Genomic DNA, 23,556 nt, shown 5'->3' with positions numbered 1-23,556 from the left:
AATAGAGGAAAATGAAATGAGCATAACAGTGAAAAATTAATTAAAAACTGTATATTGTATTAAAAAAGTTACTGCATTTTTTATTCAGTTTTACATTATTCTTATAATGCAGTATGTGGGCAGGTATGTGAATGAGTGTTTTGATGTCAGACCTGGATGTCACTACTGAGTTTTCATTATTTTGTATATTCTCTTTTTTAAAATATTAATCCCTCCTCCTTTTCCTTCTAAAAAAGTAATAATTTCAATGTTTTCTCTTTTTCTTTCTTCATCTCTTACTTTCTGTGTATTCTGTTTCTCTCACCCTGTATCTCCCTCTTCCCCTCTGTTTTATTTTCCCCTCTTTATTTCATTCACAGTGGTTCTTACTCAGATAGTAGTTTATTCATCATAGAGCTGGTGGTGGTGGTGTTACTTGGTGCTGTGGTTAAGTGCTGCACTCTAAAAACTAATCAGTAAAAAATGACTAGTTAATAGGGTCAGCTGGGTGTAACTGTTATTCTAGTCATATTTGACTATTTTCTAGTCACATTTTACTAGAACATAGTTATTCCTGACTAGAATATATGTCAGAAATGTGACAAGACATATCAGTTGCACCCAGCTGACTACTGGTCTAGTCAATTTGACTGATTTGTTTTAAGAGTGTGGTGGTGGTGTGGTGGTAGTGATGATGTTGGTGCTGTACCCGGGTGTGAATGTAGAGGGGAAATATTTGTGGTGGTATGTTGCTACTGTCTTTTTTTAAGCCAGTAGTAGTGTTGGTGCTATGTTGCTGGTGGCACTCTTGTGGCCAGTTGTAATGTTGGTGGTTGTATGTTGCTGCTGGCATAGGGGTTGTAGTGCTGGTTCTTGTATGTTGCTGCTCAGGGTTTGTAGTAGTGTTGGTGGTGGTATGTTGCTGCTGGCACTCTTGTGGTTGGTATAGTAGTGTTGGTGGTTGTATGTTGCTGCTGGCTCTCTTCGGGTCAGTAGGAGTGTTGGTGGCGGTATGTTGCTGCTGGCATTCTTGGGGTCGGTAGGAGTGTTGGTGGCGGTATGTTGCTGCTGGCTCTCTTGGGGTCGGTAGGAGTGTTGGTGGTGGTACGTTGCTGCTGGCACTCTTGTGGTTGGTAGTAGTGTTGGTGGTTGTATGTTGCTGCTGGCCCTCTTCGGGTCAGTAGGAGTGTTGGTGGCGGTATGTTGCTGCTGGCATTCTTGGGGTCGGTAGGAGTGTTGGTGGCGGTATGTTGCTGCTGGCTCTCTTGGGGTCGGTAGGAGTGTTGGTGGTGGTACGTTGCTGCTGGCACTCTTGTGGTTGGTAGTAGTGTTGGTGGTTGTATGTTGCTGCTGGCACTCTTGTGGTTGGTAGTAGTGTTGGTTGTTGTATGTTGCTGCTGGCACTCTTTGGGTCGGTAGTAGTGTTGGTAGTGGTATGTTGCTGCTGGCACTCTTGGGGTCGGTAGTAGTGTTGGTGCTTGTATTTTGCTGCTGGCACTCTTGGGGTCGGTACTAGTGTTAATAGTTGAATGTTGCTGCTGGCACTCTTGGGGCCGGTAGTAGTGTTGGTAGTGGTATGTTGCTGCTGGCACTCTTGGGGTTGGTAGTAGTGTTGGTGGTTGTATGTTGCTGCTGGCACTCCTGGGGTTGGTAGTAATGTTGGTGCTTGTATGTTGCTGCTAGCACTATTGGGGTCGGTACTAGTGTTAATAGTTGAATGTTGCTGCTGGCACTCTTGGGGTCGGTAGTAGTGTTGGTAGTGGTATGTTGTTGCTGGCACTCTTGGGGTCGGTAGAAGTGTTGGTGGTTGTATGTTGCTGCTGGCACTCTTGTGCTTGGTAATAGTGTTGGTGCTTGTATGTTGCTGCTGGCACTCTTGTGGTCAGTAGTAGTGTTGATTGTTGTATGTTGCTGCTGGCACTCTTGGGGTCGATAGAGGTGTTGGTGGTTGTATGTTGCTGCTGGCACTTTTGGTGTCGGTAGAGGTGTTGGTGGTGGTATGTTGCTGCTGGCACTCTTGGGGTCGGTAGTAGTGTTGGTGGTTGTATGTTGCTGCTGGCTCTCTTGTGGTTGGTAGTGTTGGTGGTTGTATGTTGCTGCTGGCACTCTTGTGGTCGGTAGTAGTGTTGGTGGTTGTATGTCGCTGCTGTCACTCTTGTGGTCGGTAGTAGTGTTGGTGGTGGTATGTCGCTGCTGTCACTCTTGTGGTTGGTAGTACTTTTGGAGGTTGTATGTTGCTGCTGGCTCTCTTGGGGTCAGTAGGACTGTTGGTGGTTGTATGTTGCTGCTGGCACTCTTGTGGTCTGTAGTAGTGTTGGTGGTTGTATGTTGCTGCTGGCACTCTTGTGGTCGGTAGTAGTGTTGGAGGTCGTATCTTGCTGCTGGCTCTCTTGGGGTCAGTAGTAGTGTTGGTGGCGGTATGTTGCTGCTGGCTCTCTTGGGGTCGGTAGGAGTGTTGGTGGTGGTACGTTGCTGCTGGCACTCTTGTGGTTGGTAGTAGTGTTGGTGGTTGTATGTTGCTGCTGGCACTCTTGTGGTTGGTAGTAGTGTTGGTTGTTGTATGTTGCTGCTGGCACTCTTTGGGTCGGTAGTAGTGTTGGTAGTGGTATGTTGCTGCTGGCACTCTTGGGGTCGGTAGTAGTGTTGGTGCTTGTATTTTGCTGCTGGCACTCTTGGGGTCGGTACTAGTGTTAATAGTTGAATGTTGCTGTTGGCACTCTTGGGGCCGGTAGTAGTGTTGGTAGTGGTATGTTGCTGCTGGCACTCTTGGGGTTGGTAGTAGTGTTGGTGGTTGTATGTTGCTGCTGGCACTCCTGGGGTTGGTAGTAGTGTTGGTGCTTATATGTTGCTGCTGGCACTCTTGGGGTCGGTACTAGTGTTAATAGTTGAATGTTGCTGCTGGCACTCTTGGGGTCGGTAGTAGTGTTGGTAGTGGTATGTTGTTGCTGGCACTCTTGGGGTCGGTAGAAGTGTTGGTGGTTGTATGTTGCTGCTGGCACTCTTGTGCTTGGTAATAGTGTTGGTGCTTGTATGTTGCTGCTGGCACTCTTGTGGTCAGTAGTAGTGTTGATTGTTGTATGTTGCTGCTGGCACTCTTGGGGTCGATAGAGGTGTTGGTGGTTGTATGTTGCTGCTGGCACTTTTGGTGTCGGTAGAGGTGTTGGTGGTGGTATGTTGCTGCTGGCACTCTTGGGGTCGGTAGTAGTGTTGGTGGTTGTATGTTGCTGCTGGCTCTCTTGTGGTTGGTAGTGTTGGTGGTTGTATGTTGCTGCTGGCACTCTTGTGGTCGGTAGTAGTGTTGGTGGTTGTATGTCGCTGCTGTCACTCTTGTGGTCGGTAGTAGTGTTGGTGGTGGTATGTCGCTGCTGTCACTCTTGTGGTTGGTAGTACTTTTGGAGGTTGTATGTTGCTGCTGGCTCTCTTGGGGTCAGTAGGACTGTTGGTGGTTGTATGTTGCTGCTGGCACTCTTGTGGTCTGTAGTAGTGTTGGTGGTTGTATGTTGCTGCTGGCACTCTTGTGGTCGGTAGTAGTGTTGGAGGTCGTATCTTGCTGCTGGCTCTCTTGGGGTCAGTAGTAGTGTTGGTGGCGGTATGTTGCTACTGGCACTCTTGTGGTTGGTAGTAGTGTTGGTGGTTGTATGTTGATGTTGGCATTCTTGTGGCCAGTTGTAATATCGGTGCTTGTATGTTGCTGCTTAGGGTTTGTAGTAGTGTTGGTGGTAGTATGTTGCTGCTGGCACTCTTGGGGTCGGTACTAGTGTTAAAAGATGTATGTTGCTGCTGGCTCTCTTGTGGTTGGTAGTAGTGTTGGTGGTTGTATGTTGCTGCTGGCACTCTTGTGGTCGGTAGTAGTGTTGATGGTGGTATGTTGCTGCTGGCACTCTTGTGGTCGGTAGTAGTGTTGATGGTGGTATGTTGCTGCTGGCACTCTTGTGGTCAGTAGTAGTGTTGATGGTGGTATGTTGCTGCTGGTTGTATTGCAGGGTTGATGGAGGCTGCTTCTGCTACTGTTGCATGAAGAGGGGACGAGGAGAGGGAGGTTGACGTAAGAATGATTGTTCATGACATAAAAAAAAACTACTTAAAGGCTATTTCTTTACCGTTCATTTTTATTTCGAGTTACAATCTTGGCACAGAGAACTCAAATTGTAGCACCTTTTCTGACTGGTGACCCCTGATGACACTTCATTTACTCCTGCGACAATTGCTCTGGGCTTAATTTCGTGTAAAGATGTGGGGTTAGGGTTAGAGTTGCAATAATGGTTTATGTTAGGATTAGGCTTAGGGTAGGGTATAGCGTTAAACCCAGGGTTAAAGTTGGTCATTCGATTAGCGTGTGAAATTTAGAGCGGAGTAATTGTCGCCGGAACAAGTGTTTTGGAACCCTCTTACTTTGGTATTGGTAAGTACAGCTTTCCCGAGGTGTCCCCGTCAAAAAAAAAAACTGTCTCTCTTTGCACTCTAGTTCACCCCAAACGAACTTTCTTTTTTTCACTGAGCGATGTCCTCGCCTTGAACGCAACCGTCCAATTAATTTCGATTAAACAGATTGCCATTTTACCGCGGCAGGTTGCAGCAAAGTGGAAAACACGGCTCCAAAATGTGTTCCTCTTATTAAGAGATGACGAGGAGGAAATTCATTAATTGTTTATTCATTCCCTATTTATTTATTCCTCATCTATGACACCATTTCGCTCCACCTCTTTCATATATCCATTCATTTCCGATTCGACACATCAACATGTTGAATATTACGAGAAATCAACGCATATACTCGAAGGCAGTTCGATAACATGTTCACTTTGAAGCATAAAAAATTATGCCACATTTATATATGAAGTAGATGATAAAAGAAATTAGAGTGACAACTGAAGTCAAATAACTCGGATTTAAACATACTTTACCTTATCTTGTTCACCGAAATGAGGATAGGCGTATTCAGAAAAGGAGCAAGTGAAAAGAACTACTAGTACTTGTTCTATGTGAAGGTTATTTCAATCATATCATTTAGTTTGCTAATGCGATAATCATTTCTTTCACAAAGTCGGATTGTGCAGATTTGTGCTGTTATATCATCGTGTATATCACGTGAATATTTTGGTTGAATTCGGAAAATGGCAATTAAAACATCTGTGAAAATGTATATACTATGAATTACAACTTGCTATATTTAGCAAATGACGTTTTCTGTCATGTATGAGACAATTCCTATATTGATATTGCCAAGGTAGTTATTTTAAAATTGTGATTATTTGTTTTATATTCCATATCGGACTGTTTTCAACATCTTGAGGGTGCATGAATAAGTTGGGGAGGGCACTGTACATGCAAATGATTGAACTGCCAATTGTAAATCCATGCATACTATTTTGATATTGGCATACCCCCCCCCCCTCTGTCTTTCTCTCTCTCTATCACACCCTTTCCCTCTTCCCCCTCACGCCCCATGCCCTCTCTGAACGATTCTTCAAAATTTCTTGATCGTTTTCATCTCTTTCTTCTTTTATATATATATTTCTCTCTATTTGCACGCAGTTCCTATTTCGGCTATGGATGAAAATGCATTTGTGACTCGGAAGTCCACCCCCCCGGCCCCAAGAGAAAAATACTCTTGTGTGAGCTCACTTAAAATCCTTGTCTATCTGTAGTCCTCCCGCTCAACCGAGAGCGCATCATCTCGGCGAAATATACCAGATGTTGCTAAGCAACGATATTGGGCGTTCATCGACCGTCTGCTATCAAATCTTCCGGAATCTGGAATCACACTTTATTCACAAACATTAGAAAATGACGGCATTTCAAGATAATCACTGGTAATTTCTTAGACTCCTTCTGATCAAACGTTGATCTTGCGCCATTTTCATGCTGAGATCTTATTATAAATCATGTTTCTTTGTTTGTTTCATAATTCTCCATGTATATGAATTGGCGGTTGTCATAACAACTGTGGATCCACGAGTAATTTCAATAGCTGTTTAATACTTCATATATATTTTAGTGGTTTAATATTCTCAACGATTTCACAGGTTTTGTTACGTAATTCGAATTTGTAATCATTTACGTTAATGACGTTGGTATATACGATTCCATACGATGTGTAGAAGGGAGGAGGAGAAGGAGACGAAGAAGAAGAAAAAAAAGAGAGAAAGAAAGAAATAAAGAAAGAGAAAGAAAGAACGAATGAAAGAAAGAAAGAATGAAAGAAAAAAGTAAGGAAGGAAAAGTATAAAGGAGGATGAATAGAAGAAAAATAAAAAAATTGATAGATAGACAGACAGACAGACAGACAGACAGATAGATAGATAGATAGATAGATAGATAGATAGATAGATAGATAGATAGATAGATAGATAGATAGATAGATAGATAGATAGATAGATAGATAGATAAATAGATAGATAGATAGATAGATAGATAGATAGATAGATAGATATATAGATATATAGATAGATAAAGAAAAAGGAAAATACGAAACGCAGACATGACTTTGTATTCATTTCCCCCATGATGTCCTAAACATTTTTTAACGGAAGAGGGGGATAATTCACAGTTATGAACGCACAATGAATCCGGTCATAATACCTCGTTTATTTCTTATTCAAATAATCATGTGTAACATAAAAACACTCATTTTTCATGTCCTTATAAATCACCCTCATCCCCCCCCCCCCCCCGGATGCCAGGTGAGTTTGATAAGGTATGGCGTGTTTTTGTTTTTTTAACCGCATAATGCAAATGTGTCCAAAATGATGAGAGTAATCTAATTCAGTATTGAACAAGTACGACAAGTTCCCTATTTCAAAGAAGTAAAAGCAAATCTTATTCTATTGATAATGAAAAAAAATCTATCCATTAAAATACAAAAAAATAATCATTAAAAAAACATTTAAAACATTTAGAAATATAAGAGAGCATGGCTACATGATTATATCAGTCACATTCGGGCAGTTAAAAATGATATACGGCGGGGCTTACCCTTTTTATTCTGAAATTCTTTTCACAACTGATCTAGTAATCCATAATGTAAAGTACCCATAATTTGTCAAAATACTATGAAAGATAGAAAGTTGTAGATTTGATCTTAATTCTGTTTCCGTTCCAAGTTTCGCACTCCACGCTATATTCACTTATCTATCTTAAAATGTATTTCGGTATCTATCTATATATATATATATTCCTATCTGTCTGTCTACTTATCTTTATATACTTTCATGAAAAATCATGAAAATTTCAAAAGTTTTATTGAAAGGGGGAAACTTGATATAAAGGTATCCAAAAAGAATCGTTGCAAAATAAACGTGGAATAATATTTTAAAATAGTAGGAATGTTTGTGTGTTCTTTGACCTGGATAATTACTCGGTGTGTTAATTTGTCAAATTTTGCATTGTGCATATCAGTGTGTATTAGGTACCGTTCCAGGTCATGCGTTGAGGATGTTTGGCTTGTTGACAAAGGGGAGGGTCCGCTATCGACGAAGTGGGCGTGTCTTACTTCGGCTCCTTATAAGCCCCACCTCTCTGTTATTGAATGACGTAGTGCACGTGTTCGTGTCATTTGGGGGATTCCCCCAGAGCGAGCGATGCAATTACGCGATCTAATGTATATGGCAAAGGCATGCACAAGGTATCCGTGTGCCTTACACGGGATCCGGCTCACATAGTATTCTAAACACCACACAAAAACCGGATCATATATTCCAAAATATTCCCAAGAGGATGTATATACCGGTAAAATTAAGGGAAGTGAAAATACCCTTTCCGTGTTTCTACTCGACTTTAGGAAGTAATTAGCCGCATGTTAATGTAATAAAATGATATACGACCCCATATTACAACGACCCATTTTTATATAACCCAATGACATCATATTCATCATGTAACAATATTTAGGGTCACTGCATATGATATAAATCGGGGTAGTCGCCCTTTTTAGGAAGCATTCCGCTCAACTGAGCTTTAATTCCGGATGAAAAACGATATGTTTGTTTGAATAATCTATGCTTGTTTTAATCAATCTGCCTTCTAGTTATTAGATTCACGTTAAGAATACCGATTATTATCAGGGGGCCGTTTCATAAAGCTGTTCATAAGTTTAAGAGCGACTTTAAGAACGACTGGTGATCCTTTCTTACGCGCAAGACCATCGCTAATGAATATACCATTCGCCATAAGAAAGGATCACCAGTCGTTCTTAAAGTCGCTCTTAACTTACGAACAGCTTTATGAAACACCCACCAGATTTGTATAGAATGGGGATATTATTTTCTCACTTTTTAAGATGAATGATAAAAAATGAAATAAAACGAGATGATTATATAATTAAACATGGGTGGCACATATTCTTCTTTTGAATGAGAGTATGGACCTATTACAATAGGTCCATGATGAGAGTAACTAAACTAGAACGACGGGGGGGGGGGGGGTTCTTGCTTTCTTGCTGCTAGTCATAAATTTTCTGTTGACAAGTTTAGGTTGTTTAAAAGTGATCCGCTTTGTTTTTGCTTACAAAAACCGTATGGAAAACAAAATTGATTGAACCCCCCCCCCTCACCTGTAGGAAATCCTGTATCCGCTCTGATTATAGAAGTTATTTTTTATGATGCGTCAATTACCATGCCTTTACGCAAAGCTTGCATGCATATTTCATTCATCCATTAAAGTGAACGGAAACTGTTTTATATTAATAGTGTAATGGCTTATGTCACTATGCAAATATGGATCTTAAAGTGAGCCTAATGATTCTAATAGTTGATCATCAATTTACAAAAAGGTGCCTCATATGGCATCTTTATTAATCGGAGACACGAAAATAGATTAAAAATGAAATACATGTAGAAATAAGGGAAATTAGGGAAACAATTCTCATGATGTCAATTTGTCATTGTGATATTCCTTTAAGAAACCATATGCTTATTTGTGGGGGTCCTGGTGATGAAGTTAGATATGGTGATGATGGTGATCATGGTCATAATAATAATAATGGTGATGATAATGGTGATGATGATGATAATGATGAAGGTGATGACGATGGTGGTGGTGGTGGTGATGATGATGATGATGATGATGACGACGATGATGGTGATGATGGTGATAATAATGGTGATGATGAGGTAGTGTTGATGATGGTAATGTTGATGATGATGGTGGTGATGATGATGATGATGATAATGATGATGATGATGATTATGATGATGATACCGACGACCACCACAAATATGATGATGGTAATGATATAGTTGGAGATGACGAAAGGGATTGTGATGTAGAGGAGTTGAAGGATAATGCCGGGTCGATTTCAGAATGATATGATGTTGATTTTACTCAGAGATGGTGCACTAATGAAAATAAAACATTTATCCCGTGTTAATTTTACGTACGAGATGTTTCCACAAAGTAAAAACAAATAAATGGAAAGATGGAGAAGTGGATGATTTAGTTAGTAAGTTGATAAGTAACAATTTCTTTCAAATCTGAAGGACTATTCAAATAATATCACTCAATGCTGAGTGGATAGTCTTTTTTACTCTTATTTTCACCTATTATAGCGAAGTAAAGAAAAGTTAAAATAATCATCCACAAAATATCGTTGAAATGTTGTTTCCTTTATAGTGAAGTAAAAATGTTATTGAGGGAAGCAAACAACCCTTGTGATTTTCTAATCAATAAAAATGAATGCTTCATCCTAAGTGTATTTGGATATTAGGCCCTGTGAATTAAGAGAGCCGAGAAGATATTACAAGTGTTGGTGGGATCTCTTCAGGCGTATGGACTACAATGTGATTATTAGAAGTTTGATTTATACACTATCCACTTCATAAAAATAATGTAGTTACACTGATTATGCGGATATCTTTTTTACAAACTACGTGACGGACCTTTACTTTGAAGTGACGGACTTCAAGGTAAGGTCAACTTCGGCAGTTTAGTCAAACTGAATTAGATAATAGTTCTTCTTATTCTTATCGGTATAATCAAACATAGAAGACATCTACAATCAATATCAATATATCAGTGATGATATATATATATATATATATATATATATATATATATATATATATATTCCCCCTACGTGTACTGTATCAAAGCAATAGCTTTGATCCAGCTGAAGCATGGCGGCTTGTCATTGTTCGAAACCCACCTTCACCCGACAAAGGAAATTATAATTGGTATAGTGTCGAAAATCTGTCTATCTGACGGTCAATCGGATCGGGGTCGCCCTAGCCACTAACCCGTCTCTGTGGTCTAGTGGTTAAGGCACCGGCGTTCAAAGCTGGGGGCCCGGGTTCGATTCCCGGCAGAGACATTTTTTCGGCATCACCAATTTTTCCAAAGGGTAGATGGCTCTGGGGAACCTTGATTTAAGCTACGCCTACCATTGTTCTCTTCATCCATTTCTTTACAATATTTAAATAAAAAGAGTTGCCAAAGCTGTTGTACATGTATAACTTTACACATTTGTATACGTTCCCCCTACGTGTACTGTATCAAAGCAATAGCTTTGATCCAGCTGAAGCATGGCGGCTTGTCATTGTTCGAAACCCACCTTCACCCGACAAAGGAAATTATAATTGGTATAGTGTCGAAAATCTGTCTATCTGACGGTCAATCGGATCGGGGTCGCCCTAGCCACTAACCCGTCTCTGTGGTCTAGTGGTTAAGGCACCGGCGTTCAAAGCTGGGGGCCCGGGTTCGATTCCCGGCAGAGACATTTTTTCGGCATCACCAATTTTTCCAAAGGGTAGATGGCTCTGGGGAACCTTGATTTAAGCTACGCCTACCATTGTTCTCTTCATCCATTTCTTTACAATATTTAAATAAAAAGAGTTGCCAAAGCTGTTGTACATGTATAACTTTACACATATATATATATATATATATATATATATAATATAAGGATAGTCAAGTGGCTGCCGGTAAAGGAAATAGATTAAATAACCCCAAGGTAGCCTCTTTTCCAATCCATGTGCCTTTGCATAGAGAACGTGAATAATAGTGAATAGTAAAATACAATTACAGTAGAATTACAGTTAGAAATCACAGAACAAAGGAATCAAACATAGTTGAACAATTAGATATAACCAAAAAAGGTGTCACATTGGGCACAAGGAAGGCACGCAACAACAAAGGAGTTTTAATTGTGTACCCAGACTGACACAATATGAAGATGGCAAAATCAAACACAAAATACACTGACAATTTTATCGTTGATTTCGGTCATGATAAAATATGTTATTCAATGCCATTACATTGCGATGTGTTATTGTATTGTTTAATTTGAAATAATAATGTTTTTTCATATTGAATATCAATCGGAATGATCCATATTTGATTGATTTATTCCTGATTATTTCGGCTTTAAATTCTACCAACCAACCTCGAACTTTTGCAGACAAGTTCTCTTGTGGGCTTTCTATAGCCATTAAGCCTGTTAAAGGACCCCTATCTGTACAGAGACTTGTATTTATATTGGACCTCTGAATAGATTGATCCATCTGTATCTTGAAGTATTTATGTTAACACTCGCATATGCGATCATTCCTTTTTTATGTAAAGGTAAAACAAAATCAATAAGTCTCATATAATGACGGGTACCGGCGTATCAATTTGGCATCTCAAAAGATGACGTAGAAGATATTATTGTTTGAAGAGAACTATTGAAAGCCAGAAAATAAGACTTAAAAGGAGAATGATTATCTCAGTGCCATCCAAAGTGCACTGCTTGAAAAAACTCAATTTAGATTTTAAACTAAAGCAGCAATACATTTTTTTAGTAATCAAAATGAACCGATGTATTTTTTTTCTTTTTCTTTGTTTGTTGAAAGCAGTTGTGATTAAATTATATTGCCCACAATAGGCCATCATCTTGCGTTGTTAAATCTTATAATTTGATTGTTTTTATCATTCCACTTCTTCTCCGCCTTTGTCGTTTTGCTTGTTATTATTTTGTATAACTAAGCAGATTCCACTCACTCCTGTTGACCTTCTCCTTTGGATATTTCTGTCTCCGTCTCTCTCTTTTACTCTTTCGATCTCACACAAAACGTCATCAGATATTCATCCTTGCCCTTGTTCGAAAAATCCAGCCTCGGATGTCAGCCATATTTCATGGTGGAGCAGTTAGGAAGGGCGGCACTGTAGCAGGGGCGATTAGCCCCGAAATGCTCGTTTGATTGTGAATTTGACAGAATAAAAAATGAGTGATGAGGAGCAGACAAACGGATAAGACGTTAATAGAAAGGGAAATGAGACGAAAAGAGTATTTTGTAAAAGATGTGCTAGGTCGAGTATCCCTCTATATAAACTTATTCATTAATGCCATACCCTCCCACTCCTAAAAACAACAATACTGCCCCGTGTGTTAGACGTCGGAAGCGAGTTTGATAATATACATTTTCAAGGGGGGGGGGGGGGGGTGGGATGGGGGACTAGACCGTTAATTGCCACGGAGCAAAGAATAATAAGAGCGTATACTCGAGTTAATTAGTAGAGTCATTAAAACAATGCAGGGAGAGAGGTGACGACCGGGCAGACGTGTACTCGCTTTTCCACCAATCCCCGCGGAATTCTTCTCCTTCCATTTCCCGCCAAATTTTCCTAACACGACCTAACAGCGAAAATAACGAGATGCGTGTAATTACGAAAGGTATGGGATGATCTTTGATTGAGCGTAAATTATAAATAGAGATTAGGCAGTTGAAAGATGAATAGGGAGGTCGCTTTGGTGTGCTAAGGGAATACCGTTAAAGGAGAGATTTGTGTTTTTTACCAGTCCTCCCTTGATTGGCACCGGGCTCGCAGTAGTTTTACATCTTCTTTAGATATCGTGTACCCATTCTCTTCTTTATGATTGAACTCCGCGGCGGCGCTCTTAAAACTATCGACTCAAATTTGAAGAGATACCTTTGATATCAGAAGGGCACTTCGTAGAATTTCATATCACGGAAGTGCTTTACGATATACACCATGCGTTAAGTCCTCGAAATGAACTTTGGTAGAGGTAGGAGTGAAATCGAGAAGTGAGAAAGTGGAGGTTAAACAAAGTTTATTTTCAACATTACACTAAGTGTCAGATAAACTGAAAATGTCAGAAATTGAATGAAGAGATTTTATAAAAAGTTAAGATGCAATACATAAGTTAATTCAGTTGAAAAGATATGGCAATTTATGTTTATTGCTATTGGTTGCGTAAATTTTCCAAAATTATGTAAAACATTTAGTTATTCTAATGCAATGGTACTTCATACGTTTTATTTTAAGTTTTTGACATGATCCAAACATAGTTTATATGCATTCGAAGTTTTTGCAACGACGGAAGTCAATGAATCGGAATTAAAAATAATTGAATACCGCAAGTAAGTTGGTTAAGGATTTGAAGTGTGTACTTGACAATGATATTTCGAAAACATGTGCGTTGTGTTCGCGGTGAGACCCCTACTGAAACTCCAATCATCACCACCACCATACCAGCAATTATTGATTATTATCATGACCATGATTAGCCACATATACCACGAACCAAACAGAATGTAATTTTAACAAATTTATCGGGTCAAATAGCGAAATTCTGGTCGCATGATATTCTTTTTTTTATTGATTAAAAGTATAAGTTTTAATTTGAATGTTCTTAATTTAGTGTTCGATTTACAATCGATTACTCTTCTTTGCAGTAGTGAGACAAAAAGCGAGCTTCATTTATCAAGGATCCATGATATTATTTTGCGTACTTCCGCTAATTAATGTTACCGTGGTCAAGCATGTGACATACTACTAGTATTCAGTTTATACAAAGCAATATTTGAGATGAATAAGAAACCCATGTGGTTATGATTATGATATGTATTCAGACATGCGTTTACAAATTTGTTAGATGAACTGAATGTTATCAATAATTATATGACTTTGATTTGATTCATGAAGAGATGACATATTCTCACTTTAAAATGATCAAACTCGGCGGTCCTGCTTGATAAAAAAAATGGTTCCGTCTGAATGAAGCTGATGAGCTGATTGGCTGAATCACTTCCGCCGTTTGGATGGTACCATTAGCAGAATTGCACCCTCCCCTCTGTCCATCAACATGGGGTATAAGAAGAGTGCGATCAGGACTCATAGTAGTAGTAGTAGTAGCAGTATATAGTAGTGGAAGTAGTAGTAATAGAAGTAGTAGCAGTAGTAGTAGTAGTAGTAGTAGTAGTAGTAGTAGTAGTAGTAGTAGAGTAGTAGTAGTAGTAGTAGTAGTAGTAGTAGTAGTAGTAGTAGTAGTAGTAGTAGTAGAAGTAGTAGTAGTGGTATAGTGTAGTAGTAGCAGTAGTAGTAGTAGTAGTAGTAGAGTACTACTACTAGTAGTAGTATAGCAGTAGTAGTAGTAGTAGTAGTAGTAGTAGTAGTAGTAGTAGTAGTAGTAGTAGTAGTAGTAGTAATAGTAGTATGAGTAGTAGTAGTAGTAGAAGTAGTAGTAGTAATAGAGTAGTAGTAATAGTAGTAGTAGTAGTAGTAATAGTAGTAGTAGTAGTGCTACTACTACTTCAATTTCAATTTCAATTTATTTTTTACTAGTACAGCAGCAGCAGCAGCAGTAGCAGAAAGCACTTATGCATTGATGAGGTTAAAGAATGAATGGCAGTTGGATTACGCCTCAGACCCCACCCCCCCCCCCCCCCGCAAAAAAAGAGATGTGTCCTCTTAGATAAGACCTCTCTATTGACATCTATTTTTTATTCTATCGTTTTCTAAATGAAATTGTGAACCGTATCCAAAGCGTTAGCCGTGATAAGCCCCTATTATTTGCGTTTTATTAATCCACTGGGAAATCTCCCCCTCCTCCTCCTCCTCTCCCTCTTTCCCTCCCCCTCTCTCAGTCTGTGCCTATGATCACTGCACTTGCCTTTTCCCGCTTTTTTTTTTTACAAGTGTCATCCCATCCCCTTCCCGACTCCTGTCAGGCTCCCGCGTTCAAAATGACTGATGATTTATTATTAATTATAAAATGAGTATCGTAGTATCTGATACTAATCCTTCAGTCACATTTGATCTACGGCGGTCGTACGGCGAGTCGTAATAGCTACATATTTGTTGTTTGAATAAAAATGAATGAAACGGCTGTTTTCGACTCGACGTACGGCCGCCTTAGATCAAATGTGACTGAGGTATAATGGATGATACCTTATAATAACTCTCATCATCGTAATTTAGACGGTAAAAGGTATTTGTTATCATTTCCGGAGATAGCAGGCAGAAGATGAAGGAGAAGTAGGAGAAGAAGAAGGGGGAGAGGGAGAAGAAGAAGGAGAAGAAGAGGGAGAAGATAAAAAAATAAAATAAAAAAAACGAAAAGAAAAATAATGTTAAGAAGAAGGAAAAGTAAGAGGATGAGGAAGTTGAAGATGGAGAATATAAAAAAGTATTTTATGAGCATGACTTACATAATTTATTAACAAAGCAGTTATTAATTAAACAGTTGTATAACTTATTGAGTTACTAGCTTTTTATACTCCCGTCTTACGGGACGTATTCACTCGTCCGTCTGACTGTCTGTCGGTCCGTCCGTCCTTTAACTTTTCCTTGTAAACGCGATAACTTCAGTTTAACTTAACTTAGGCTCATATAATTTGGTGTGTATGATACTAGCACGGATCCCAGGAAGCTTATTGATTTTGATGTCAAAAGGTCATGGGTCAGGGTCACAGTGACATATTTTCATCTTACCCTTCTGCAGTCCTTGTAAACGCGATTAATTCAGTTTATTTGGTGTGTATACTGGCATTTTGATCCATACTGGCATGGATCCCAGGAATTCTATTGATTTTGAGGTCAGAAGGTCAGAGGTGAAGTCGCCATCTTCCACTTTGCTTGACCAATGACTAAATTTCCGCGTTACATGCGGGCGTACTATGTGCTCGCCTTACCGACACTCTTGTTGTATTATATCGAATACCTTGAGTGAATTCGTAAGTGTGGCATATTCTTGGTTATAATACATTTTTTGGAATATTTCTATGAATACATTTATACGCCTTCCATTGTCAGGCAATATCGAAACCTGAAGGTCCCAAATTATATTAAATTTTCCACAAAAAAAGCTAAATGAAATTGGCGGCGTTCATTCCAGCGTATGATAGTTCCTAAAATAAAATTTACCTTTCCTGGGTAATATTAGGCATAACATGGATAATCACAGCTCCTTGGAAATTATGCTATAAAAAGACGGAATATTAATGTCATTGCCTCCTATATTGAGATCATGGGAAAAGTGAGGTACATAAGTACCACCTTCATCACAAATTTGTCGAATTATGGTATGTAAATAGTGGAGATGGAAAATTGTGTATTAATTATGGATGAAACATTTTCTTGGAAGCCTTTAGCTGGTTTGGGCGCCATGTACCGTCGGTTGATCTTTTCCCGTAATGCGTTTAGAAATGCTGCAGTAGTAATGATCTAATCCTCATGTGAAATTGACTACATGGATGGAATATTAATATTTCGTTATTTTAGACTATCCCCCCCTTTCATCTCTCCTCTTCGACCCCTTTTCTTCTTAAAATATCCCATTTCGCTCCTAACTAATGTTAGTAGTCTTTCTCTCTCTATCATCTCTTTTCCCATCTACTTTTCTTTTGATTCTGTCACGGTCTCATCTCTGTATCTCTTTCCTCCACATCCGTCTCTCCCCCTCCTTCTCCTCTTCTTTCTCTTTCTCTCTCGATCTCTCTGTCCGTCCGTATATCTTCCCTATATCAGTGTTTTCTCATTAATTGATTTGCTTCTATCCACTGGCTTAACATGGGGGAGGGGGGTTCTGTCCCCACCCCCAAAGTTCAACACCACCTCCCCACCCCTCCAAAAAAGTGGGGAGAGGGCTAAAATAAAACAACATAAAATGGATAAGAGTGAAATACGATCGTGTTTAACCCTAAATAGACTGGGTTATTTCGACGCCTAAGAATACGGGGGGGGGGGGGGGTTGATTCAGCCCCCAGTCTTATTAGGGTTAATATTATGTCAACATTTATTCCAAATATTTTCATTTATTAAAAAAAAAAAACAGTTTCGTTCGCTCGCTTGCTTGCGATTTTTTATAGAAAGTTTGCCCAATACACAATGTTTTTTTTCGGACTTTGCATCTTTTTGCCTACTTTTTTATCTTTGCACGTCCTGTGCAGCAGACCTACCTAGTTTCTGTAATTCCTTGTCCAAACGGAACCATGATTAGCAGGTTTTTTAATACTTGACATAGTATGTCTTTATAGAGGCGTGGTAATTTAGTCGAATAAGCGTTGATCTCAAAGCCCGATCGAGTTAGCACCTTAAACCGTCGGTCTTCCAGTTGCTTCTAGGCATTTTTAGCAGCCAGGAGAAATGTAAATATCACCAATACCAAGATTGCTTGACAAATATATCAAGATGATAAAATCATACAAATTTGTTGTTTAAAGCGAGTTCTCGAACTCGTAGTGGGGTAGGAGATCGACAACATATTAAGGCAGTACATTTTTTTTCAATGAGAGCATAAAGAGGGGGGGGGGGCGGCGCAACCAAGAAGTAAAAAAATCAAATAAAAAGGTCGTGTGTCCCATGGCTATGATGACCAGGTAACGAAAGTGGTAGGTGGCGTGGGTGTTTATATAAGGAAAATATACTTAATGTCCGATCATGATCAATATTTGAATATCACACCTTCAGTCGTGCTCAGCCAAGTTCATTAAAATACTCATTGGAAATGTGTCGCTGACATTTCCGTTATCGTGTCCCATGAAACTTGGATCGTGTAATACAGCAACGACAGATTAACACCCTTTTACCACGGAGATCAATAAGAAGATGGATGGCTCCTGAAGGAAGATACTTAAATTAAAAGGAAGTTTTCATCCATAATGCTTATTTATACCTGCATGTATACTCACCAAAACATTCCCTATCTGCTGCATTCATGATCACAGCAGATAGGGGAGTTTTAGGGTCTAACATGTTTAAGCTGCAAGAATAAGGGGCAAAAAAAAAACGAGGGGCTACTATTTAGGACAGGGAGGGGTTTTTACCGTGTTTACTGCAACTTTAAAGGACAAGTCCAACCCAACAGAAGTTGATTTTAATAAAATGAGAAAACTCCAACAAGCATAACACTGAAAATTTCATCAAAATCGGATGTAAAATAAAAAAGTTATGACATTTTGAAGTTTCGCTTTATTTAACGAAACAGTTATATTCACATCCTGGTTGATATGCAAATGAGGAGACTGATGACGTCATCCACTCACTATTTCTTTTGTATTTTATTACATGAAATATTAGATATTCAAATTTTCTCCTCATTGTTAAGTGAAACGGCGATTAATTCCTCCCTGAACATGTGGAATTACTTATATGCTTCAGTCAAGTTGGTCCTTTTTGTCAAATCTGTAAAAAATGAAATATTGTATAATTCAAACAATAAAAAAACAAAAGAAATAGTGAGCAGGGGCCGCGGAACGGTTTTCAAAGTGGGGGTCTGAGCCAAAAGTGGGGGGGGGGGGGCTTACCATGCAAAAAATCACAATCATATGGTAATTTTTACGTTTTTGTACATGGTTTTAGAAAAAAGAGAGGGGGCTGAAGCCCCCCCCCCCCCCCGCTCCCGCAGCCCCTGGTGAGTGAGGGACATCATCATCAGATTCTGTCTCATTTGCATGTCACTGAGTTGTGCATATCACTGTTTTGTGAAAAATAAGCGAAACTTTAAAATGTCATAACTTTCTTATTTTACATCCAATTTTGATGAAATTTCCAGCATTATGCTACTGTGATTTTTCTCTATTTATTCAAATCAACATTTTTCTGGGGTGGACTTGACCTTTAACGATCTTACGAAATTCCTTTGCGAATAAGGTGTTCAATTATCATGGATATAATCTCTATGGTTTAATAGAGCTCGCTGTTCATAAGTTTCGAATGCTCGGAATGTTCAATATTCCAAGGGTCAATTAATCCGAAGTTCGTTTATACAAAAGTTTGTTGATTTGCAAAGATATGATTTAAACCAGAGGGTTCGTTAATCATACAATACCATAAGTTTTGTTATCCCAAACGTTAATTAGTCCAATTATGAAATAAGGTTCGATTGCCCTTATAGTCCATTAGGTATTTACTTACAAATGAACCTTAATTTATTTTAAGACCATCGTACCTTCGAAATAACTAAATTCAGGCCCTATTAATTTTCGGATTAATGAACCTTTGGAATACTGTTTGAAATGGTGGGACTAACGAACCCTCTTTTTTTCATTTTCGGACAAACGGACCTCTTGGTATTATGCAATTTGTGTATTTCGGAATAACGAACTTTGGAAGTAACGAACGTCACCAATTTGGTTAGACACTCAAGTTTGATCAACAGCAGATTTTTAGAGACCCTGTCACAGAACACATCCAACAGGCACAGCAGTACACCAGCGATTCGAGTAGTGATGTCTGCCGTATCAATGAGCGAACGAGAAACAAAAATAGCCCCATGTATGAAATAAAATCCATGATCACATTACGTCACAAGGTACGTGATGAAAACAGCATATGTCACATCAAGGAATGGAAGACCGCGTTAAAGAAAAGCGCGCCAAAAACGTCACGATGTCAAGGCATCGTCTGCCTATTTTAGACGCATCGCAGGATAGACATGATAGAGAGTAATCCATGACAATTCGACATCTGTATAGAACGAGGAATGGGATTGAAATTAATTCAAGGAAGACGGTTTCGGACACATTGGTAGCCTATATTTACTTTAAACTATATTTCATTAATGTATTTGATAACTGTTAACTGTACAAGGACCTTTAATTTCAAAATCTATTAACGTTGACTAAATTCCATTAGAAAACGGGTGAGAAAGCCAAATAGTCGTGTTTTCAAAATTCGATGACTTTCAAATCGTTCAATCTCGATCACATCATTTGGTAGTGATTTTTATTTTACCTGACTGCTAAGAAAGCATCAGTGCTTGTCAGCAAGCAACCAGAGGACCGACGGCTTAAGGTTCTCTGTGAGGGACCTGATAATGACCATTGAGAGGGATCGAAAATATATCATTCCTCTTCATTAAACTTTTAGAGATTCAAGGTGTCTTATTATGCCCCTTATCACCGGTGGAAAAATTTCACCGACAAGGGTTCCGTTTCGCAAAAAATAGTTCTAATAACAAATGCAAAATTTCTTAGGATTCAGTAGCTTTTGGCTGTTATTGCAAATTTGTTATAATAGTAACAATAATAATAATGATAATAATAATAACGGTATATTTACCCAGGGTAGCCACTTCAGTTCCGAAAACTGTTCTCCCAGCGGGCCCTGCTATTATTATTGTAACAAGCTTTATGAAACGGGCCCCTGGTACATCGCCTCAACCCAAGGACTGGAGCTAATGTTAAAGACCGTGTACCGATTCTGCTTCATTTACAGCAATACAATCTATATACTCATCATAAACTTATCAGGCGAAGACTATTATAAGTCTACGCACGGTATATCTCAAGGATATATTTAAATAAATAAAAAAATATATCTCAAGTAGATGTGGTTATAAGTCTACGCATGGTATATCTCAAGGATATACTTAAATAAATAAAAAAATATATCTCAAGTAGATGTGGTTATAGATACTGTAATGTCTACATGTCATGATCAAGAATGTCCGCATTCAAATATGATAAATAGTGGACTAAAAGAACGATGACACAATGGATCCACTACAATCAATCCAATATGTTTAGCACTGGCGTACACATGGGAGCTTTATAGTGGCCATAGACCCCCAAGAGTTTTTTCAGCCAAGAAAAAAAAAGATAAAAAGAAAGAAATGGAAAAGGGTAAAATATGATAAAACTTACTCAATATAATGTCAACATCTATCACAAAAAATAGATTTTGGTATTAAACAGGTCAATTTTGTGCTCTCTCGTTTCGCTCGCTAGCAGCTTTTTGGAGATTTTGCCCCTTACGCCATGTCTAGCCCATCATTATGGCTCATTTCGCCACTGCATGATTGCTAGCGTTGTTTCTCTCTGTGTTATTGTTCAAACCTATTTGTGTTTTATGTATTCACCATTTTGTTTAAATTCAAAACTTCACTATTTTCTTAACCCTCAACATTATATTGCGTTCTGTAGGCATCAGTCCTAGAAAAGTGAAGTATGACGTCATGCAGCTTCCAAAGTTCCTTTCTGATATAATCCTATTCTGAGGCGAAGTCCTTTTGGTTTGTTTACTAACTCTTTCTCGATTGAATCGTACTAAATAACGTTTGCCGAGGGTGGTCAAAATAATATTAGCCAAAGGTGTAACCCAGATATCCCTTCGTATGATTTTATTTTAATGAAGATCAACACTATAATACTATAATAAATTGCTGTATGTAAATTGCTAATAAATATTTCGATTGGGGTGTTGTATGATGTGTATGTATATGTATAAACAAAACAAAACATAAACATCATACAACACCCATCCCAATCGAAATATTTATTTGAAATTTAAATACAGCAATTCATTATAGTATTATAAGTGTTGATCTTCATTAAAATCAAAGCGTACATACAAAGATATCTCTGGGTTACACCTTTGGCTAATATTATAAATATACATTTATACAGATATATGAATATATGTATTTTAAATAAATAATGAAATATTGAAGAATTTCCAGGAGCTGATGGACACTATTGGTCACTACTAGTTGAGGTATTGTACAGGTGCAAAAATGTATTATGAGATGGCCATAGCTTCAAAAGTATATACTCCTTTATTGGTCAATCTTTCGATCCTCATCGGGACTGTCAGTATACAATACACAAAGTACAGTATAATAGCCTAAGGTAATTACCTACAGTTATTTACATGCATAAAGGTGATTTTCATCGTTTTGTTTATACAAACTTCTATAATTATTGAAATAATAATTGTACCATCATGCATGTAAATAACTGTAGGTAATTACCTTTGGCTATACTTACAGTCCCGGTGAAGATCCGCGTTAGTGGATCGAAAGCTTGACCAATTAAGGAGTATACTTTTGAAGCTACGACCGTCTCATAGAACATTTTTTGCATATATATATATATATATATATATATATATATATAAATATAAATATAAATGTGTAAAGTTATACATGTACAACAGCATTGGCAACTCTTTTTTATTTAAATAATGTAAAGAAATGGATGAAGCGAACAATAGTAGGCGTAGCTTAAATCAAGGTTCCCCAGAGCTATCTACCCTTTGGAAAAATTGGTGATGCCGAAAAAATGTCTCTACCGGGAATCGAACCCGGGCCCCCAGCTTTGAACGCCGGTGCCTTAACCACTAGACCACAGAGACGGGACCACGACCCAGCTGAGGCATGGCGGCTTGTCATTGTTCAAAACTCACCTTCACCCGACAAAGGAAATTATAATTGGTATAGTGTCGAAAATCTGTCTATCTGACGGTCAATCGGATCGGGGTCGCCCTAGCCACTAACCCGTCTCTGTGGTCTAGTGGTTAAGGCACCGGCGTTCAAAGCTGGGGGCCCGGGTTCGATTCCCGGTAGAGACATTTTTTCGGCATCACCAATTTTTCCAAAGGGTAGATAGCTCTGGGGAACCTTGATTTAAGCTACGCCTACCATTGTTCTCTTCATCCATTTCTTTACATTATATATATATATATATATATATATATATATATAAATATTATATATATATATATAATATATATATATATATATATATATATATATATATATATATATATATATAAATATTATATATATATATATATATATATATATATATATATCTATATGAAGAGAAGGAGGAGAAGAGAAAGAGAAAATGATAACGAGAAGAGCGCAATTGTATAAGGAAGAACTATAGGCGAGGGGTTAGCCAGAAGTATAATGAAAGGAAATTTATTGTCTAAATAAAAATAAACTAACAACCATTGAGTTCACTAAACTTTGGTAGCATGATTAACCCAATAGTTTTATGAAAACTATTAATCAAAATACCTTTACAAAAAATTGAAAAAAGAAGGGTATGAAACAAAGACAACATAAAAATCAGTGCTTTTTGGCCAGAATAATCTGGTTTTGTTATCATACTTTTATTTTCCAGTCTGTGCAGAAGTGAAGTTGTTGAGAGAAAAGGGGGAAAAAATCAAACTATTCAAATATAAATTCTGTTGCTTCTCTTGTCATAATATTGAAGGCATCGTTGGCGATTAAAAAAATTATCACAATACCGTCAATGAAGCAAAAAGGCCACTCTAAAAATATACTATTCAAAAGGACAATAATGAACCTATCACAACGCTTTTGTGTCTCCCACAAAATATATTTACTTAGTCGAAGTACTCAGGTATTTTCTTGTTGTTATGCTGATCGGCCAAGGTCGTAATTTGATGATTAATAAAGCGAGAATACCTAAAAATACCGTAAGTGCATTAAATATATCATATTACAAATCAGAGACCCCTTAATTTCTACAATGTGGTTAACTATCCGAAACAGTTATTTGGTTACAGGTATATGCATTTTAAATTGACGAACCTTAAATTACATAATCA

The 23,556-nt window shown here is 38.2% G+C and overlaps 1 protein-coding gene across 1 annotated transcript; it reads right to left on the bottom strand.

Annotated features, from left to right (window-relative positions):
* Positions 1-744: 744 nt before the first annotated feature.
* On the bottom strand, positions 745-17,188 carry LOC135156203 (uncharacterized). The gene is made up of 3 exons (XM_064107880.1): positions 17,154-17,188; positions 2,198-2,792; positions 745-1,491 (listed from the first exon to the last, which is right to left on the bottom strand). Exons 1-3 carry the CDS (start codon positions 17,186-17,188, stop codon positions 745-747), a joined length of 1,377 nt encoding a protein of 458 aa, XP_063963950.1.
* Between the last annotated feature and the right edge of the window lie 6,368 nt (positions 17,189-23,556).

This window comes from Lytechinus pictus, chromosome 12 (assembly GCF_037042905.1).
Source record: "Lytechinus pictus isolate F3 Inbred chromosome 12, Lp3.0, whole genome shotgun sequence".
Taxonomy (NCBI): Eukaryota; Metazoa; Echinodermata; class Echinoidea; order Temnopleuroida; family Toxopneustidae; genus Lytechinus; species Lytechinus pictus.
Note: the sequence above shows the minus strand (reverse complement) of the source record. Positions and strands in the feature narration are given on the sequence as shown.

Excerpts from the sequence above, each read along its gene's own strand:
- LOC135156203 (XM_064107880.1), bottom strand. The coding sequence starts at position 17,188 with ATGGTTCCGTTTGGACAAGGAATTACAGAAACTAG. Across the intron at positions 2,793-17,153 it reads CAAGGAATTACAGAAACTAG|GAGTGCCAGCAGCAACATAC; the intron begins GTAGGTCTGCTG and ends TACCAACCCCAG. Across the intron at positions 1,492-2,197 it reads GCAACATACAACCTCCAAAA|TACCGACCCCAAGAGTGCCA; the intron begins GTACTACCAACC and ends TATTAACACTAG.